This window comes from Giraffa tippelskirchi, chromosome 4 (genome assembly GCF_054371585.1).
Source record: "Giraffa tippelskirchi isolate mGirTip1 chromosome 4, T2T-mGirTip1v1.2.pri, whole genome shotgun sequence".
In the NCBI taxonomy this organism is placed as follows: domain Eukaryota; kingdom Metazoa; phylum Chordata; class Mammalia; order Artiodactyla; family Giraffidae; genus Giraffa; species Giraffa tippelskirchi.
In genome coordinates this window covers 117,113,971-117,134,692 of record NC_137278.1, presented here as the reverse complement: position 1 = coordinate 117,134,692, position 20,722 = coordinate 117,113,971, and the positions used below count along the sequence as shown (strand labels likewise).

The 20,722-nt window shown below is 33.4% G+C and overlaps 1 protein-coding gene across 11 annotated transcripts in view; it reads right to left on the bottom strand.

The window, feature by feature from the left end:
* LRRIQ1 (leucine rich repeats and IQ motif containing 1) overlaps positions 1-20,722 on the bottom strand; it is a 223,146-nt gene that overhangs the window by 166,705 nt on the left and 35,719 nt on the right. For all 11 annotated transcript variants that reach the window (XR_014083637.1, XR_014083638.1, XM_081596133.1 and 8 more), the window contains 2 exons: positions 1,668-1,861; positions 1,032-1,159 (listed from right to left, as the gene is read on the bottom strand). Coding sequence is in view for 9 of the 11 variants with exons in the window: in XM_081596133.1 (XP_081452259.1) it covers positions 1,032-1,159; positions 1,668-1,861 (322 nt within the window). In the remaining 2 variants the exon portion in view is untranslated. The remainder of the gene's footprint in view (positions 1-1,031; positions 1,160-1,667; positions 1,862-20,722) is intronic.

Genomic DNA, 20,722 nt, shown 5'->3' with positions numbered 1-20,722 from the left:
GTTTGTGATGGCCTAAATTACTTAAATAATATTATCTGACAGTGCTGTTCAGGAATAAATATCTTTTTAAAGGCAAATCAACTTTCATATTGTATATATGATTAGAACAACTAGAAGGAATTTTAAAATACAATTCAGCTTTTGACATGTCAAGTTGTGGAATAGTTTAATGGGTAGAAGTCAAATCATTTAGGACTCAAAGGATGAGCACTATTGTGACAGAAATTGAAAGAAAATTATGTTTGGGAGGGGATATATACATACATATATACATATAACAATGAGTTGTCTTTGTTCACTTCTTTTGCAAGAATTATACCACTCACAGAAGCAACTTCTTGTAAAAGATAGCTCCTTTCCCTTACTCCTTGTGCCTTTGATGACCAAATTAATCATATTAGAGTTAATAGGCCTCAATGAAATATTAAACAGAGGGAGACATATACATCTTGTACTCCTGTTTCACTTTCAGTTTTAGACAGCTATTCTCTGCAAAAATCCAGATGTTTGGTGGTTTTAAATGGATCTTCTGTGGCAGGTACCCATCTCGATTTAATATTAAGGTATTTTTTTAAGTGTTACTTTATATCCTCAGGGAAATCAAATTTAAATCTGTCTTAACAGTTTCAAAAAGACATGCAAGTTGAGAGCAGATTAAAAATCGTTCTTCCAGGACTTAATAAATACCATTTGAGAAAATGAGACATCCTTCTGAATTAAATTAACTACCTCCTCTATTTTCCAAGGAGGGTATCTTTACAAATATAAACAAATCTGCCCTGAGAAATTTCCATAAGTACATTTTTGAGAAGGAACAAAATGAGTAAGATCAGTGACAATTAAAATCCTACTAAAATTTGAGGATATGTCAATACATGAAGTTAGATTTATAATTTATGCACCAAGTTATTATAATGTACATTCCTTGAATTATTGGAAAAAACTAACAGCTTTTCTACTTTTATGAAGATCATACATTTACAATAATCATTCACTGCCTTTAAGCTTAATAAAGCAAATTATACTTGTACCTGTTTTGAGAGATAGTCAGGATTTGCAGTAAAGGCAGCCAGTATGAAGAAAATGTTTCCACAGCTGAAATGCTGTTATCATCCAAGTGCAATTCTCTGAGAAGAACGTGATTCCCCAAGAATGGAAGCTATATTTAAATTTGAGTTATTAGCTTACATGAAGCAAAACATTTTTGTCATTTAACCAAATTTAAAAATATAAAGCCTACCAAAACTAACATATATTCTGATAAACAGCATATCATAAATCAAAGTATAATATTTGAAAGTGTTATTATAAATAAAATTCCCATACTTATTTTCATACTTAGCATTTTTCAATTAAAAGGTCTCATGACAAATCTTAATTACAATTGCAGATAAATTTGGTCCCACTTATACACTGAATCATAACTGAAAAGTTATTATCTATATTTTAGTACTATAAAAAACAAATGTTGAATTAATTTGTTTATAAGATATTATAATAATGTTGAACAGTTTTTAAACAGTGAAAAGTACACAATAGTTTAAACTGGAAATCAAATTCAGTTGATAAGCAAAAAGAATAAAAATTAAACTGCTTTTAAAATGTGTGGTTGATATTGGCAGCAAAAGAAAAATTTTGTGTTAATCAAATTAATTCAAATCAATTACCTCACTTAGATAATTTCCCCGTAACTTCAGTATTTGGAGCAATCCACAGTTTTCAATGCCCTCAACTTCAGTAAGATGATTATATGAACAATCCAGGTATATAAGGGTAGGTGTATCACAAAGACCTGTTGTACTAATTAACTGATTATGGTCCACAATTAGTTGCTGAAGGTTTTTCAACGATTCTAAGCCACCTGGAAGAAAAATTTTCCAGGATCACTTTATCATACATTCTTCCAAACTCGAGAGTTTCAATTTTCTTCTAAATAACTGCATCTTTTTATTTCTGAATATTCCTAATTACAAGACTTAGCCCAATTTTCTGAGGAAAAAATATGTGTAAGTGTAAAATGCATTATTATTTGAGCTTATACTGAAGAGACATATTTTTGAATGACAATTATATACCACTTCAAATTTGAACAAAATACTAGAAGTCATATGTTGGGCAATGAATGTTGTATTTTCAATTGAAAATATAACAAGGGCGGGGGTGGAATCATTGGAAAAATAAAAGTTTTCAATTCAGTTTCAAAGTCTTTGACTTTTGAATGTTTGGTTAAGTTGGTTACAAATTAACAGAATGTAATTTTCATACCATTGAAATATCTACCTTAGATTCACTAATGAAGTAGGTATAACTTAATATCAATAAAATATTAGTATATTTTTTCTGATAGTATAAGATTGTGACAAGTGACCTCCTTTTTACACAAATAAACTTAAAATCAATGATTTCCATCTAAAAAATATCAGAGGAGCCTTAGCTCAGTGACTATAAAGAAAAACCCGAGAAGGTTGTTTAAATAAGTCATCACTGGAAAGAGATGCTAAGGAAGTCTATAAAAATTTCATGAAAGATAGTAAAAATATAAAAAATTTTATTTAGATTGAATATTTGACTATATAAGTTCTCTGTAGTTACTACCCTGTTATATGAAATAAGCATTTTCAGAAACTGGAAATATCATTTAAGGTTTAGAGTAAGTACTAGTAAGCAGAATGGCTTCTGTGAGTATCATGCAGATGGGAGTCACTGAACTAGATGTCAGAGAACTGAACCTCATTCTGATTTTTTGTCAAGCCCACACAAAATATCTTCTTCAATTAAATGATGAAATAGAGTTTTCTAACAAAAATGTTATATGATAATAAATTAAAAGATCATCTTAAAAGAAACATAATTATGAATACAAATTAAAATCGAGAATTTACATAATTAATTTTTCCTGAAGGAATTTAAAGCATTTAATCCATTTAATTCTTTTTATTATATACTGTGATTTACAGAAAGGGCAGATAGTCTGTTTATATCCACAATGGAGAAATAAAAGGAAGAATCAAGGAATATAACCAAGATTTCACAATAAAACTTAATTCTCTGTATCTTTTAAAAATTCAGATATAATATTCAGTGTAATAACTTGAATTCTGAGTATACTGTAAAAATACATCACAAAGATACATATTAAGAAAAAACATTTTTAATTACAGTATATCTAATAGTTGGAATAAAATAAAGCAACAATGTTATGGATGATTATTTCTTACAAAAATTTTTATGCTAAAATGTAAATTTTCATATAATGACAAATTTTGCAATACCTAAGAGAAGAAGGAAAAGGCATAGAAGACCCAAAGGAACAAAAGAAAGACTCAAATTTAAAATCAGACAATAATATTCCTTTTTAAAATTCTTATTTAGAATTAATGTAATGGTATTTTCCTGTAATATAAAATAGCAATTATGACTAAGAGAAAATTATTATCTGATGTTATCAAGGAGTGAATTATTCTGCCCTATAAGATATTTGACTAAAATGAACCAACTACATGTTATCAGTTCCAAGGTATTAGAAATAATGTATTACATAAAAGAATAAATATATATTAACTTCAATATAATTTAAAAACTGCTGAAAAAGAAAATACTTCAGATTAGAATTCCTTGTAATCATATCTACTAATAGAAGCAGAAAATATTAAGAAGAGGTGGCAAGAATACACAGAAGAACTGTACAAAAAAGATCTTCACGACCCAGATAATCATGATGGTGTGATCACTCAACTAGAGCAAGACATCCTGGAATGTGAAGCCAAGTGGGCCACTGGAAACATCACTATGAACAAAGATAGTGGAGGTGATGGAATTCTAGCTGAGCTAGTTCAAATCCTAAAAGATGATGCTGTGAAAGTGCTGCATTCAATGTCAGCAAATTTGGAAAACTCAGCAGTGGCCACAGGACTGGAAAAGATCAGTTTTCATTCCAATCCCAAAGAAAGGCAATGCCAAAGACTGCTCAAACTACTGCACAATTGCACTCATCTCACGCGCTATTAAAGTAATGCTCAAAATTCTCCAAGCCAGGCTTCAGCAATACGTGAACCATGAACTTCCAGATGTTCAAGCTGGTTTTAGAAAAGGCAGAGGAACCAGAAATCGAATTGCCAACATCTGCTGGATCATTGAAAAAGCAAGAGAGTTCCAGAAAAACATCTATTTCTGCTTTATTGACTATGCCAAAGCCTTTGACTGTGTGGATCACAATAAACTGTGGAAAATTCTGAAGGAGATGGGAATACCAGACCATCTGACCTGCCTCTTGAGAAACCTGTATGCAGGTCAGGAAGCAACAGTTAGAACTGGACATGGAACAACTGACTGGTTCCAAATAGGAAAAGGAGTACGTCAAGGCTGTATATTGTCACCCTGCTTATTTAACTTATATGTAGAGTACATCATGAGAAATGCTGGGCTGGAAGAAACACAAGCTGGAATCAAGATTGCTGGGAGAAATATCAATCACCTCAGATATGCAGATGACACCACCCTTATGGCAGAAACTGAAGAAGAACTGAAGAGCCTCTTGATGAAAGTGAAAGAGGAGAGTGAAAAAGTTGGCTTAAATCTCAACATTCAGAAAACTAAGACCATGGCATCCGGTCCCATCACTTCATGGCAAACAGATAGGGAAACAGTGGAAACAGTGACAGACTTTATTTTGGGGGGCTCCAAAATCACTGCTGATGGTGATTGCAGCCATGAAATTAAAAGACGCTTACTCCTTGGAAGGAAGGTTATGACCAACCTAGATAGCATATTAAAAAGCAGAGACATTATTTTGCCAATAAAGGTCCATCTAGTCAAGGGTATGGCTTTTCCAGGAGTCACGTATGGATGTGAGAGTTGGTCTATAAAGAAAGCTGAGCGCTGAAGAATTGATGCTTTTGAACTGTGGTGTTGGAGAAGACTCTTGAGAGTCCCTTGGACTGCAAGGAGATCCAACCAGTCCATCCTAAAGGAGATCAGTCCTGGGTGTTCATTGGAAGGACTGATGTTGAAGCTGAAACTCCAATACTTTGGCCACCTGATGTGAAGACCTGATTCATTTGAAAAGATCCTGATGCTGGGAAAGATTGAGGGCAGGAGGAGAAGGGGATGACAGAGGATGAGATGGTTGGATCGCATCACCAACTCAATGGACATGAGTATGGCTAAACTCCGGGAATTGGTGATGGACAAGGAAGATGGCATGCTGTGGTTCTGGGGGTCTCAAAGAGTTGGACATGACTGAGCGACTGAACTGAACTGAGTATCAATTAACCTGTGACGCAAATAAGTCATTTCAAACAAAAGGAAATCTAATTAATATTAATTTTTAGTTGTATAAAATAAAATGTCCTTTATCATATATTTAAATGCCTTAAGCAATATACTTCCATAAGCTTAATAGTTTTAAAAGCCATGCACATTGCTCTTAAGCTTTTCAGAACTAATCAAGAAGAGGATATTCTATTAGCTCATTTAGAGCAGGGAATGCACTTGTGAAACTTTTCAGCGGTCACCTAAGAGGAGAACCAAGAATGAAACATTAGGTTACGCACTGAAGAAAAGCAATTAATCTGGCACAAAAGCTAAAAGTAAAAGGAAACAGCACATAAAGCAGGAGAATATTTGGGAGAAGCAAAGGCAAATGAGATTCTGTGCTGATGGCAGTCATGAATAAATATACATTTTACAATTATCAAAGGTATTTCTATTTACACTAAATTATATACAGTCAACAGTGTGAGCCAGAGTGGGCAAAGGAGGAGAAAAGGCCACTGCTTTGGCAAGTAATGATGCAGCAGAAGAATTTTGCTAGAGGTCCCCATGGAGTAATAGAAGGAAAGCCACAGTGTAGTGGAAGGGAGACTGAGTATCAACTACTTTTTAGATATTTGATAATGGTGAGAAGACCCTTCAAAGTCCTTAAAATGACCCACAGTACCCCATCTCTGAACCAATCCTCTACTGTCCCCTTCTCTTGGTTCATTCTAACAAGCTGACCTCCTGGCTATTCCTTGAACATACCACTCAGGGCTGCCTGAATATGTGAGAGACAACAATCAGGGTGTCACATGTTAGGCTAGGAAGAATTAAAGCTTATCAGTTAATTAGACTGATGGTGACGCTGAAGCTCCAATACTTTGGCCACCTGACGGGACGAGCTGACTCACTGGAAAAGACCCTGATGCTGAGAAAGACTGAAGGCAAGAAGAGAAGGGGATGACAGAGGATGAGATTGTTGGATCTCATGGTTAGCATCACGGACTCAATGGACATGAGTTTGAGCAAACTCTGGCAGATGGTGAAGGACTGGGAAGCCTGGCGTGCTGCAGTCCATGGGGTTGCAAAGAGCTGGACACAACTGAGTGACTGAATAACAACAAATCAGCCAATTTCAGATATTAAGACAGCATGATTCTCTATCAATATACAGAGAAGGTACACTTATCCATAGAGATTCCAATCTGGTGAAATTATGATTTCAAGCCTCAGATACTAAGGAATATTGGACTGAGCATGTCTATTTCCAGGAATCAATTATACAGTAACACACACACAACTGTGAAGTAACATACAGAGAGATTCCTTGCCATATTATTTAAAAAGCAAAGAAATGGATAAAAGTTAAATGTCTATCAGTAAGGGAATAGTAAGCTAAATTATGAAGTGAAGTGAAAATCACTCAGTCATGTCCAACTCTTTGTGACACCATGGACTATATATATAGTCCATGGAATTCTCCAGGCAAGAATACTGGAGTGGGTTGCCATTTCCTTCTCCTCTTAAATGAAAATGTACTTATTGTATAATAATTTTAAAAACAATATATTTTTTTAAAAAATCAGAGCAAGTACTGAATAGAATTGTTATTCTATATTTAATACAGACTACCACTGTCACCAAATGGTTGTTGGACTGAACAAAAATGAGAAAAAACTGATGTTATCAATCATCAGAAGGGTTTGCTATACAGCCAAATTGTGGGAACACTACTCATAGACAGGAGGGCATATCTGTTAGATTTTAAGATCAAAGTTTTAAAGGAAATTTAGTGAAATGGCAAAAGAGATTTGGCAGGATATACAAAACACTGGCCTAACCACTAACAATGCGGGAGGATGGGGAAGATGTGCATTTGTGCATGCGTGTGTATGCCTGTGAGAAAAACAGAAGGAAATCATCTAAAAAATACGTACTGAGGTCTGCCAACAACCATGTGAATGTGAGATGAAAAGTAGATCTTTCAGCCTCACTGAGCCTTGAGATGATGGCAGCCCCGTGACACTGCTTCACTGCAACCTCAAGAGAAACCCTGAGCCAGAGCCACCCAACCAAGCCAACTCCAGATACCTGATCCACTGAAAACAGGAGGTAATAAATGTCTGTGGTTTTAAACTGCTAAATTTGGGGATACTTTGCTTCAGAAAAATATATAACTAATATAGTAAGGATCCTACCCTGAAAACATGAGAAAGAAGAAAATATGTTGAAAATGTTTTGGTCTAGGAAAGAACATTTAAAGAAATTTAATGTAATGAGAATTCAAATACAGCAAAATAACAGAAGTAGGTAAACAAATGGACCAAAATAGCACCATAACAGAAGTGATCAATAATTCGGAAAAACCAGTATAGAGGACAGAGAGCTAAAGATTGGATGGCTCACAAAGAAGAGATAGCCACACTGAGAATAAAATATTTAGAAGCAGAAGATAAAATGACATAGATTACATTAACTAGATAAAAACAGACATGACAAAGTCAACCAAAATATGGATCATATGACTGAGAAATAGAACCAAGCCAAAAATGCTTTCAAATATATATATATATATATACACACATACACACACACACACACACACACACACATATATATATATATGAACAAAATTTTCCAGAAATGAAGGAAGAAAAATCTATAGTTTAAAAACAACATTATATACTAAGAAAAACTTATGTGGGTTTACTGACAATAAGATGTCTTGCTGAATTTATTAACCAAGGACAAAGGATATATTATTCAGGTCTTTGAGCAGAAACCAGTTATGATGGACTAAAACCAAGTTAGCCTCTAGTTTAACCGCAGAAACGAACATATCAAAATGCAATGCAGCAATGTCCGTGAGGGCTTCCCAGGTCGCTCAGTGGTAAAGAATCCACCTGCCAGTGCAGGAGACGCAGATTTGATCCCTGGGTCGGGAAGTTCCCCTGGAGAAGGAAAGAGCAACCCACTCCAGTATTCTTGCCTGGGAAATCCCATGGACAGAGAAGCCTGGTGGGCTACTATCCATGGGCTTGTAAAAGAGTCGGACACAACTTAGGGACCAAACGAAAACACTAAACTGTTACTTCACTATTAAAATAAAAAATATACGCCTAGAACACATCTCTTTACATATACTTTAATAATCACAGGTTTCATTAAACTTTTAAAATATTTAATTAAACTTTAATTAATTATATAAATTTCTTTAATCTTTATCCTAAGTAGATTTATTTACATAGAAAAAGTAGGCATCATTGCCTGAATTGTTACAGATAGTGTTCATTCAAGTGATTTTGTATTTTGATCACATTTTTTCATATAATATATCTTCTTCATAAAGCATTTACCATTTTACATTTGCTATTCCTCAAAGAGTTTTGAATCTCTATTCAGGTGTTAGCTATGCTTATTACAGTTTTTATTTTCTTATTAGTTATATGTGACAATTTTTTTCTAATTTCTTGAAATAATAGGCATGAAATATCTTTTCTGTTAACACATATAAATTATTTATAGTTTTCACATTTCTATTAGAAATATGAAAACCTGTTTTTCTAAAAATAGCTTTACTTTAATATAAAACTCATAACTTGTTGTACAGTCCTAAGACTGTGTTGTGTCCTCATGGAAATAGAAAATGGATATAGACAGAATATCTGCTCAAGTATCATTTACTTGATAAATTCAACTAGAATTTAAAAAAATAACATGACATGGACAATTATTCACAATTTATTGTTAAGTGAATAAAGTTAATTTCAAAACAATATTACAGTAGTGATTTTTAAAATGGAAAGAAAACAATCTAGAAAGTTCATCAATACTGGCTGTATCTGGATGGCGGGAATATGGATTGTTATTTTATCATTTTACATTATAATTTATAGACGATAAGATTGTGTAGATTAAAAGTTAGAAAAAGATACAAAATTCCATTTCCAGAAATTTCTGTTCAGATAGTGAGATCTTTACCCTTGAAAATAACTAAAAACAGTAACTACATTTTTTTAAAGTGTTTCCAAATGAGCTGTTAAGGAAGAATTCTCAGTCCAAAATCTGAATAGATATGGTAGGCAAAGAGAGGTAAGCAGAATGGCAAAGCCAGTTTTCAGAGTGAGAAAACTTGTTAAATCTGATGAATATGAAGATCAATTTCTATAGCCTCACAATTTGAGGAAACAAAACTTAAAATTCACCAAGAGTAAGCAAGTATGACAGACAACCCCAAAGAAACTGGGACCCTAATCAGCTATACCCAACCAGAAGACAGGAAATTAAACTATCTCAAAACATCAGTATTCAGTGAAAAAGGGAAACAGTCCTCCCTTTAAAATAATAAACACAAGCTGACTCTCCCACAGGTTTGCAACTCAAATTCACAATAATGGTGAGCAGAAAACTTCCACCAAAGATGTAGCACAAATGATTCTATATTGCCTCTGTCCTTTGGAATCTGAAAAGGTCTCTAATGAACAAAGTTTAATCTCATAACTAGGAAAAATCACAAAGTTTAAGTCCTAAGGGAAATAAACAGATAACAAAAAAACACATGAAATACACAAAGAAATAAGATGCCGTAAGAGTTATCAGAAATAACAAATTCCAGCAAGGCTAGACCCACACGAAAATTAGAATTAAATTAAAAACTCAATGACTAGGATGAACAGTAAATTAGAAATCATTAATTGGAACATATAGAAATTAACTAGAGGAAGCAAAGAAAGACAGAAAGATAGAATATAGGAAATATGGAGACAAGAGTCAGAAAATCTAATGTATATGGAGTACTTCAACAAAATGAGGAAGATAACTTTTGGAGAGATAATGACTAACAGACAAAATTTAAAAGTGAAAAATCACAAGTTCAATAATTGAATCAGACCCCAACAGGGTGAATTAAAAAGAAACCCATGTCTAGACACATCAAAATAAAAATTCATAACGGGAATAACAAGAAAAAATACTTGAAAAGACATGGAAAATACCTTCAAAGTTTCAGAAATTTAAGAGCTGATTTCTTAAATCAACATTGAAAGTTAAAAAGTAATGAAATAATATTTACAGATTATTGAAAGAAAATGAGGTTCAATTTAGAAAAATACACCCAGCTAAATTATAATTCAACAATAAATATTAAGTAAATACATTTACAGGAAAACTGAATCTTCCACAAACTGGTTCTCTTCTTAGAGAAAAATTTTTAAAGTATCTGTATCATGAAGAATGAAGGTGATTCAAGATCTTAAATGAAAAAAAAGAATAAAAGGCATAAAAGCAATAAACATGGGCAAATATGGGCAAACACTGACTGTATAATAAAATAAAAATACATTTAAAATTCTGAAAAATCAATTAACTTGAGATAAACTGAGTGTATTTTATAATTTCTTTGGTTACCATTAAATTAATAAAGTACATAACTATAAAACAATTGAGGAAAAAAGGAGGAGATGAGGGTGAAAATACCAAGTAAGTCAAAAGAAGATCTGAGAGGAGAAGGGGGAAAATAGAAAATGTAGCAAAGATGCTCTAAGTACAGTAACAATGGACTAGGTAATGAGAAAAAAATATAAATGTAACTGGAGGCACTTAAGAATAAATGATATTATGTAGAATAAGATGATTAAGTTCCAGAAGAGATGAGGTGAACACATGGATATCATTCAGGATATCTATTAATCTGAAAAAAGGAAAGCTTGTCTCACCAGGGGATCAAAATTTCGACTCCACATCTCTTCTCAGCGAAAGAGGACTAAGAATCCCTACTTTACATAGAGTTAGAACCTCCATGCACTACACATTAATCCAAATATAGAATAGTTCCCAAGGTACTGAAGCCCAGATTAAATAATATCAATACCAAAATATGGATTTAGCTGAACAGAAATTGCTAATGCTTGTAGCTTGAAACATCAAAGACTGCTGGAGAAAAAATAATAAAATCATAGCCTCAAATTGATTCTGTAGTTTTGTTTTTCTTAGTATTTTCTGACTGTAAAATAACAAAAAAACTAAACAATAGGATAACATCATGTGAAGAAAGAGCAAGAAAACAACATATAATAGAAACTATCCACAAAGTATCCAGATAATATAATTATCAGACACAGAAATTAACAAAACTTTGCTGAACCTATTAAAGAAAATTAAAATTTAAAACTTATGTATGAGATACTATCAAATGTGAATTGAATTCTAAACAAAAGAAGCAAATAAAAGTTTTGAACTTGAAGATCTATAACTGCAAACAAGACTTTTATAAATGGATTGCACATTACATTAGACACAGCTAAAGAGAGAATTAGTGAACTATAATTTGAGTCACAAGTAAACATCCAGAATGACACATAGAGATGCAAGGGAAATGTCAGAGAATTATAAAACATAATGGGGATTATAGAATACAGAGGGAATATATATCTACATCTATATATTTATATAAAGAAATGATAGCTCAGAAATTTTCAAGACTGAATAAAGGTGCCAAACCACTGATTTAAGAGGTACAGTGGATTCAAGCAGGGTGAATACAGAAGTAACTACAGTAGGAATATCAGAGTAAACTGATGAAAACAATGGCCAAAGGAAAAAAGTCTTTAAAGGGGAAAATAATTTTTTCTTCCAAGGATCAACAATTAGGTTGTTGCACATCAACCTAGGCAAGCAAAACTATAATAAAATAGGATACAATCACAATGTAGCAAATGCATATCACATGATGAGTAGGTATCTCAAAATACATATACACAGATGTGTGTGTGTGTGTGTGTGTGTGTGTGTGCACGCGCATGCATGTTCTTCAGGGGAAAGGGACATCATAGACAAAACGTAGAATAAAGATCAGTGGAAAGGTTTAAAAAGTGGATGAATCCAAATGACTTTTATTGTTTTTCAGCTGCCAAGTCGTGTCCAATTTTTCGTGACACCATGGACTACAGCATGCCAGGCTTCCCTGTCTCTCACCATCTCCTGAAATCTGCTCATGTTTATGTCCATTGATGCCATCCAACCATCTTGTCATTTGTTGCCCTCTTCTCCTGCCTTCAATCTTCCCCAGCATCAGGGTCTTTTCCAATGAGTCAGCTGTTCGCATCAGGTGGCCAAAGTATTGGAGCTTCAGCATCAGTATCAGTCCTTCCAAACAGTATTCAAGGTTGATTTCCTAAATGTACTTGTTTGATCTCCATGCAGTCCAAGGGACTTTCAAGAGTCTTCTCCAGCACCAGAGTTCAAAGGCATCAATTCTTCAGTGCTCTGCCTTCTTTATTGCCCAGCTGTCACATCCATACATGACTACTGGAAAGACCACACATAGCATTGACTATATGGACCTTTGTTGGCAAAATCATGTCTTTGCTTTTTAACACTGCCTAGGTTTGTCATGTCTTTCCTGCCAAGAAGCATCTAATTTCATGGCTGCAGTCACCATCCACAGTGATTTTAGAGCCCGATAAGAGGAAATCTGTCACTGCTTCCACCTTTCCCCCTTCTATTTGCCATGAAGTGATGGGACCGGACGCCATGATCTTACTTTTATTTTTTTAATATTGAGTTTTAAGCCAGGTTTTTCGCTCTCCTCCATCACCCTCATCAACAGGCTCTTTAGTTCCTCTTCACTTATTGCCATTAGAGTGGTATCATCTGCTTATCTGAGGCTGTTGATATTTCTCCCAGAAATCTTGATTCTAGCTTGTAAATCATACAGCCTGGCATTTTGCATGATGTGCTCTGCATATAAGTTAAACAAACAGGGTGACAAACAGCCTTGTCATACTCCTTTCTCAATCCTGAACTAGTCAGTTGTTCCATACTGGGTTCTGACTGTTGCTTCTTGACCCACATACAGGTTTCTCAGGAGGTGGGATACTGGTACTCCCAGCTCTTTAGGAGTTTTCCACAGTTTGTTATGATCCACACAGTGAAAGACTTTAGTCAATGAAACAGGTAGATGTTTTTCCTGGAATTCCCTTGTTTTCTCTCTGATCCAGCAAATGTTGACAATTTGATCTCTGGTTCCTCTGCCTTTTCTAAACCCAGCTTGATCATTTGCAAGTTCTTGGTTCATGTAATTCTGAAGCCTAGCTTGGAAAATTTTGAGCATAACTTTACTAGCATGAACAATGAACAATGCAAAGAAATGGAGGAAAACAACAGAAAGGGAAAGACTAGAGATCTCAAGAAAACTGGAAATATCAAAGGAACATTTCATCCAAAGATGGCCACAATAAAGGACAGAAATGGTAAAGACCTAATAGAAGCAGAAGACAGCAAGAAGAGATGGAAAGAATACACAGAAGAGTTGTACAAAAAAAAGATCTTTATGACGTGGATAACCACGATAGCGTTGTCTCTCCTCAGAGCCAGACATTGTGGAGTGCAAAGTCAAGTGGGCCTTAGGAAGCACTGTTGCCAATAAAGCTAATGGAGGTGATAGAATTCCAGCAGAGCTATTTAAAATCCTAAATAATGATGCTATTAAAGTGCTGCACTCAACATGTTAGCAAATTTGGAAAATCCAAATGATACTGACGTTATAAAATAATGTTGTCTTAAGGCATTCAAAACACACATATAGACACATATATATGCACGCAGAGTTAATAACTCACAGATAGTACATTAAGTTGGGAAGGAATAAATTAAATTTTCTAAGATCCTAGAATTGCCTTGGAATAAAGAGGAAGGTGGTAAATAAACTTAGATTTGGTAAAGAAAGAAGGAATGATATAACAACTATGGTAAGCCAAAAGAATAGTAAAATAATATAAAACTGAAAATACAGAAGAAAAATAGAATAATTTAAATCCTCAGTAAAAGCAAAAGAAGGCAAGAAAAGAGGGAAAAAAAACAGAACAGGAAGAACAAATAGAATCAAATAGTAAGAGAGTAATTTAAACTCAAATATCTCAATAATTGTACTTAATTATTGATTACACTATCAGGGACTTAAAGGCTATGAATCAAACTGAATTTGTCAGGCATTCTAGATAAAACAATAACAAAACAACACATTTTTCTGTTATAGTATAAAAATTCCAAAAAGAGAATTTGTAGAAATACTGTAAGTGAAAGGTTAGAGAAAGATGTATTATGTAAACACTAAAACAGCAGTTCTCAAAGCGTGGTCCAGTGTCCCCATCCAGAGATACTTTTTAAAGATTTCATGGAGTTAAACCTGTTTTCATAATAATTCTAAGAGGCCATTTGTCTTTTCTACTCCCATTTGCTCAAGAGTGTATAGTGGAGCTTTCCAGAGGCTATATGAGGTGTGATATTGTAGCAAATTGAATGCAGGACACACGGAAATCCATCTGTCTTGTGTTAAGTTAGACATTAAAGAGATTTGCAAATATGTGTAACAATGACCCTCTTCTCACTGTATTTTTTTGTTTAAAAATAGAGTTATTATTCTAAAGAATAATAACTGTTACAAATGCAAAGACTTTATTAAACTTTGAGTGAATTAACAAATAAAAACAAACATCTGTTTTTTCTAAAACAGTTAATATTGATATATATAACCCACATAAATGAAAGCTAACTGAAGTCCCCAATAATTTTTAAGAATGTCAGAAAAGTCCTGAGTTCAAAAGAAAGCTGGTTTGATTTTGTCAGACACACAAGACTAAGGAAGAAAGCTCTGATACAGTTGAAAAGGGAAATTAAAAAATGATAAAATGGGTCAATTTAACAGAAACCTACAACAGTTATAAATTTGTGTGCACCAGATAGCATGGCCTCAAAAATGGATTGTCCAAAAAAATTCATTTGTGTTTTTCCAGTGTTACAGTAAAAATATTTAAAGCAAAAAAAAAAAAAGCTATGACAATAAAGATCTGCAATCTACAATCATCACAGGAGTCATGTAAATCATGTTTTCTCTGGGACTATGCTAACAGGACCAGTGCCCCATTTAATTAACAAGCAGTATGGTATATATCACTAAGGCTTCCCTGATAGCTCAGTTGGTAAAGAATCCACCTGCAATGCAGGAGACTCTGGTTCGATTCCTGGGTTGGGAAGATCCACTGGAGAAGGGATAGGCTACCCACTCCAGTATCCTTGGACTTCCCTTGTGGCTCAGCTGGTAAAGAATCTGCCTGCAATGCGGGAGACCTGGGTTGGAAAGATCCCCTGGGGAAGGGAAAGGCTACCCACTCCAGTATTCTGGCCTGGAGAATTCCATGGACTGTATAGTCCATTGGGTTCGCAAAGAGTCGACACAACTGAGCGACTTTCACTTCACTTCACTTCAGGGTATATCACTAATGAACAGGCCCTGAGGCAGGCAGTCCTGAATTTCAGTAACACATGCCTATTTGAGAAATAGCTGTATATATAAACAAGTTATTTAATTTCTCTGATCCTTTGTTCCTTTTTTTGTGGAATGGGAATGATTTCATACTATTGGGAGAATTAAAAAAATATTTTCAAGTAGTATATATAACACTTTCACATGTTCGTACTAAAAGTAATAGTTATTGTTTCCTAACAATCATCCTCATAAAAACTAGGAGTTAGAAAAGTGTAACTGCAGTGACCAAATAAGGCTTCAAAGAGATATGTTTGAGCTAAAACTTGAAGAAGGAATAGGATATTAATACACACTCAGAAATGTCTATACACAACTGATTAAACAGTAATTTGATCCAGTCAACACTTTGGATCTAAAGGCGGAATCTAGATGGGAAGGAAGTTAGAATAAATTGTCCCCCTTCCTCTTTTAATCTTAGAAATTCTTTGTTGTCAATTAAAGGATGAGAATTGAGCAAAATAGACCTATAGCAAGACTTATGTTAGAGTATCATTACTTCCTCAACATCTCTGAGAAAATTATTCTCTCCCAGTCAAAATTTCTGAAATTTCTTCTACAACCCATCCAAAACAAAACAAACCCCCCAAAATATTCAATAGTCTCTTTCAAAGGACTTTCAGATAATATAGAATTGCTTAAATCTTCTTGCGTGTACAGCATCAATATATTCCTTAGTAGCCCTTTAAAAATTTCCTAGGTCACACAAAATAAAACTGAAGTCAAGTACGTTTATCCCTCAAAAAGCCATTGCCTGCGGCAAAGTTAGCATTTGGCTATACTTGTTATAAATATCTATTTCAAAGAATTCCTCCTACAGAAATGAGCCAATGGTCTAATAAAACATTCCTGCCACAGGAGAAAAAAAAAAAAAAAAAACTTTCCTGTAAGGAGCAGCAAAAATAAAGATGTTGAATTAGGTGGAAGGTTTTCACCAAATAAGTGATTGGTGAGGTCTACCTCCTTTAGTTGCTCCATGACTGCTATGTTTGACAGTTACGTACAAATGTGCTGAGTTACACATGAGATTTTCAATTTCCATCAGAAGTCCTTCGGGATCATACAGGTTGTACAGAAAAAAAAAAAAAAAAAGAATACTGAAACAGGAGTCAGGAAATGTGGATTCTAGTCCCACCTATGCCAGAAGTTAGATGAAAACTATGTAGGTCTGTTTTTCCATCTGTAAACTAAGAAGCCTGGACTGGCAGATCTGCAAAATCCCTTTCAGCTTTGTACTAGGCATTGTGTAGCATTTAGTGAGCTAGCACCATCTAGTGGAATCCAAAGAATTCACTAAGTGTATAATGAAAAACATTTCTACAAGCAAAGTATCTACAGCTTTCTCTTATTTTACTTCATTATTTTTTCCTAATGTTCCAATGACAACATTTGGCAGCAAGAATTAATTCAGGCACATTTCCCCATGAGCCACAATACAGTAATTAAACCTGTGTGAAAATGCTGAATTAGTTCAGTATCTTTCAAACTTAGAATACTAGTTTCATTTTTTTCAGAAGACAGTATTAACTGAAAATAAAGCAGTAGGAAATAACAACAACAACAAAAAAACTCCTGGTATCTATCTTCTTACAATAATATTTTCTATGAATGTGTTACCTGAAATTTATAAATTAATGATTTATAAATTGTTTGCCTCAAAGAAACCATTTTTCCAGATTAAAGTTTTACTAAAATACCAGAGACAGAAGCTGCATGAATAAGGAAACAAAAACAATCACATGCTTTTACACATTAACAACACACTTATTTTCATTTTTACCAAATAATCAACAAAGAAAATATGTCAATTTACACCTATTCTCTTCCTTTCTGTTCTAATGCCTGGAAAAACATTTACACATAGTCAGTGCTCAATATATTTGCTCATTAATAAACGCATTAATGAATAAATCTTAAAATTGTATGTTTCAGCATAAAGAGTTTATAATATGGTATAATAAAACAGTAATAACTTTAAATTATACTAAATGCATATTTATGAGAGAAGCAATAGAATGAAACAACTAAAAAATCAGATATCAGCATAGACTTATTTCAAATCCTGGCTCTATCACTAAATAATGGTGTGATTTTAGACAACTTATTTAAACTTTGTATTTCACTTTTCTTATCTGTAAAAAAAAAAGATTAAACAGTACCCAACTCATACCACTTATGAAAATCAAATGAGTTAATATGTATAAAGTACATAAGATAAATGCCTGGTGGTTAAAAAAGAGTTATCTATTACTACATTTATTATACTAAGTTCTATAAAACAGCTTGGTCATGAAGCATGAATTTTAAAAATTTAGTTTTAAAATGTTTCCTCTAGAAACTCAATAAAATGCAACACACTTTGGGAGGAAAAAAGAAAACTAATTATAATTTACAAATCATCTATTTTTCATTTGTTTTGGCTATTCATTTAAAGAAAATCAAAAATATAACTTAAAACATGAAAGATTCTCCACAGATCAGTTTTATCAGATTTAATGATCACTGTGGCAACATTCATTTGAGAAAAGTTTCTTTCATTTTTTTCTCAACATTACTTATAGAAATAAAATCTTACCGATTTTGCCTGAAATTTTCTTATGGGAAATTTCAGGCAAAAGAAAGCATGAAATACAAAGATGGTAACAAACGTTAAAATTTAAACTAAAATCCACCCAAATTAAAGTGAGTTATAAAAGATAAAGACTCATGTAACTTTAAGGAAAAAACATAAAACTTTATTCAGAATTAAAAAGTACAATAAAATCTCTTTTCCAATTAAAATAAATCTGTCTTTAAAATCATCAATCTAAAGTTAAAGAGCTTAAAGCAATTATTTTGTGCATTCAAGACATGCAAAATAATCCAGATCAACAAAGTAATCATTAAATTACTATGAAATTTATATGACCATGTATACCCAATATAGCAGCTTATTTTTTGCTACATTTGACCAGAAAATAATCTGTACCTCAATATGTAACATATCTTAAGGGTATAATTTTGAATTATATTTGAAATTAATATTTCAGTTATGATTAATAATTATAAACTTTTCTTTCCATAATCACAGCAACAACATGCTTAAACAAAGTGTTAACTTCACTACTTTCTATTTATAGAATTAAATTTTAAACTTTTACTTTAAAAAAGTATAGTTCACATTATGTTTCTATTTCTACAATTAACTAATTCAACTAGAATGGAAAATATTTAGCAACAAATGATTTCAAATGAACTGCCTTAAAGAGAGTAACAGAGTTACTGTTTTGATTCACTAAATGCAAAGAAAGCCAAATAAAACTGCATAATATTTTCTAATAAAAAGAATAATTAGAATTGACATCACATATTAACTAGTGTAATAATTATAGCTTAGTTAGAATTAGGAACAAATTAAGCTCGAAAACACAAGTGTAGAATATGTGGTATTGCTTCCAATTTTATTTCACCTCCTTAAGAAATATTATAGTATGGAATAGTGACTTATTAACTTATAAACACAAATCTATCTTTGTGCCCCTTCATAAGCGTTCTTGGCATCAATATATCATTGAAAGACAAAATCTATGCTTTTCACTTAGCTCAACCAGAATCTCCATAAGCAGTTCCTGAAGATGAAAAACAGACTCCAACTGGTCTTCAGAAAAATCTACTTTCCCATGTATACTCTTCTGACACTCAATAAATATAGCGTTTCATGGTACCCAACAGACAGCAAAGATGTCTTTTACCTTGTTTGCTCAAGCGTACTACATAGAGATACCTCAGGTACGTCAATTAATACTATGGCAGTTTTCACATAAATCTTGCAGATATCCTATCCCAGGAAATTCACTGACTACAAGAAATCCCATACAGTACTGCTGGCAATGAAAATGAAGTGAATGGAAGTTCAAGCATTTCTTTTTACAAACAACCTTTTTCTTTCTCTCAAACTTGCTTTAGTGCGTGCCAATAAAGTAACATTCATTATCAGTGCACTTGCCTTCATTCCAACAACAACAAAATTATTTCTGTATGCATTTTAAATTAAAATTTTAATATAAAAATGTATCAAAAGTATCAGTATTTCCATATGGGAGAAGTCATGAATGGTCCCAAAGTGGGCAGCATGGACACATAGGCAAATAAACATATTAAAGAGCAATATACGCTATATTTTAAAAATTGTGTCTTGAAATGTTTGCAAAACAAAAGCTTGCTTTGCGAAAATAACTGTATGTTTCCCTTATTAAACAAAAAAAGGGGGAGTTGATGGTGACTGATTAGTTCCAATTCTCCCCAAATCTCTGCCAGAAACTCAATAAAGTGCAGCAAAGAAATCAAAATACTCACAACCTATCCTTCCATTGCAAATGGGAGACAAAGAAGTCACAAGCTAAATTTCTTTCTAAGTAGGGTAATAAGTATCTGGGATGAACACAGTCCAGGCAGAATTCACACTTTTACAAAGGAAATCCTACAGAAACTGAAAGGATAAGTAAGAAATAAAGGTGTCCCAGGGTGGAAGAACCCATTTATTACCAGCAAAGCCTCCCTCGAGAAAGAGAGAGATTCATTCTGAGTAGGGTAAGTACCAAAACAAAGCATATGAATTAAATTAATAAATCCAAACAGCCATGGTCTATATGAGAGAAAAACATTTAAGCTTGGATAATAAATAAAACCCCAATCCATGCTGAATACTAGTACATACCTAAAACAAAGTGACTCAGAAAGGTTAAAACTTTTTTCTTTTTTAGATTAGGCAAATACAAACAAAATGAAACCTATCAGACTAGGTAGAATTCAATCACAAAGTATTAGAGAGACAAAGAAGGGAACTTATAATTTTCAAGGCTAAAATCCACAATAAAGATAACACAGTCAAGAGTATCAGTGTAACTTCATGGAGCAATGTTCATCAAGCAGAAACCAAAGGATGTAAACAAAGAAATAGGCTGATTAAGAATAAATACATTTAGGGCTTCCCTGGCTTCTCAGTGACAGAATCCGCCTGACAATGAAGGAGGTATGGGTTCCATCCCTGATCCACCTGGAAGTTCCCACAGGTCACGGAGCAACTAAGTCCAGGCGCCACAACTGCAGAAACCCACACACCACAACTAAGGGGTAGCCCTGCTCGCTGCCTCTAGAGAAAGCCCA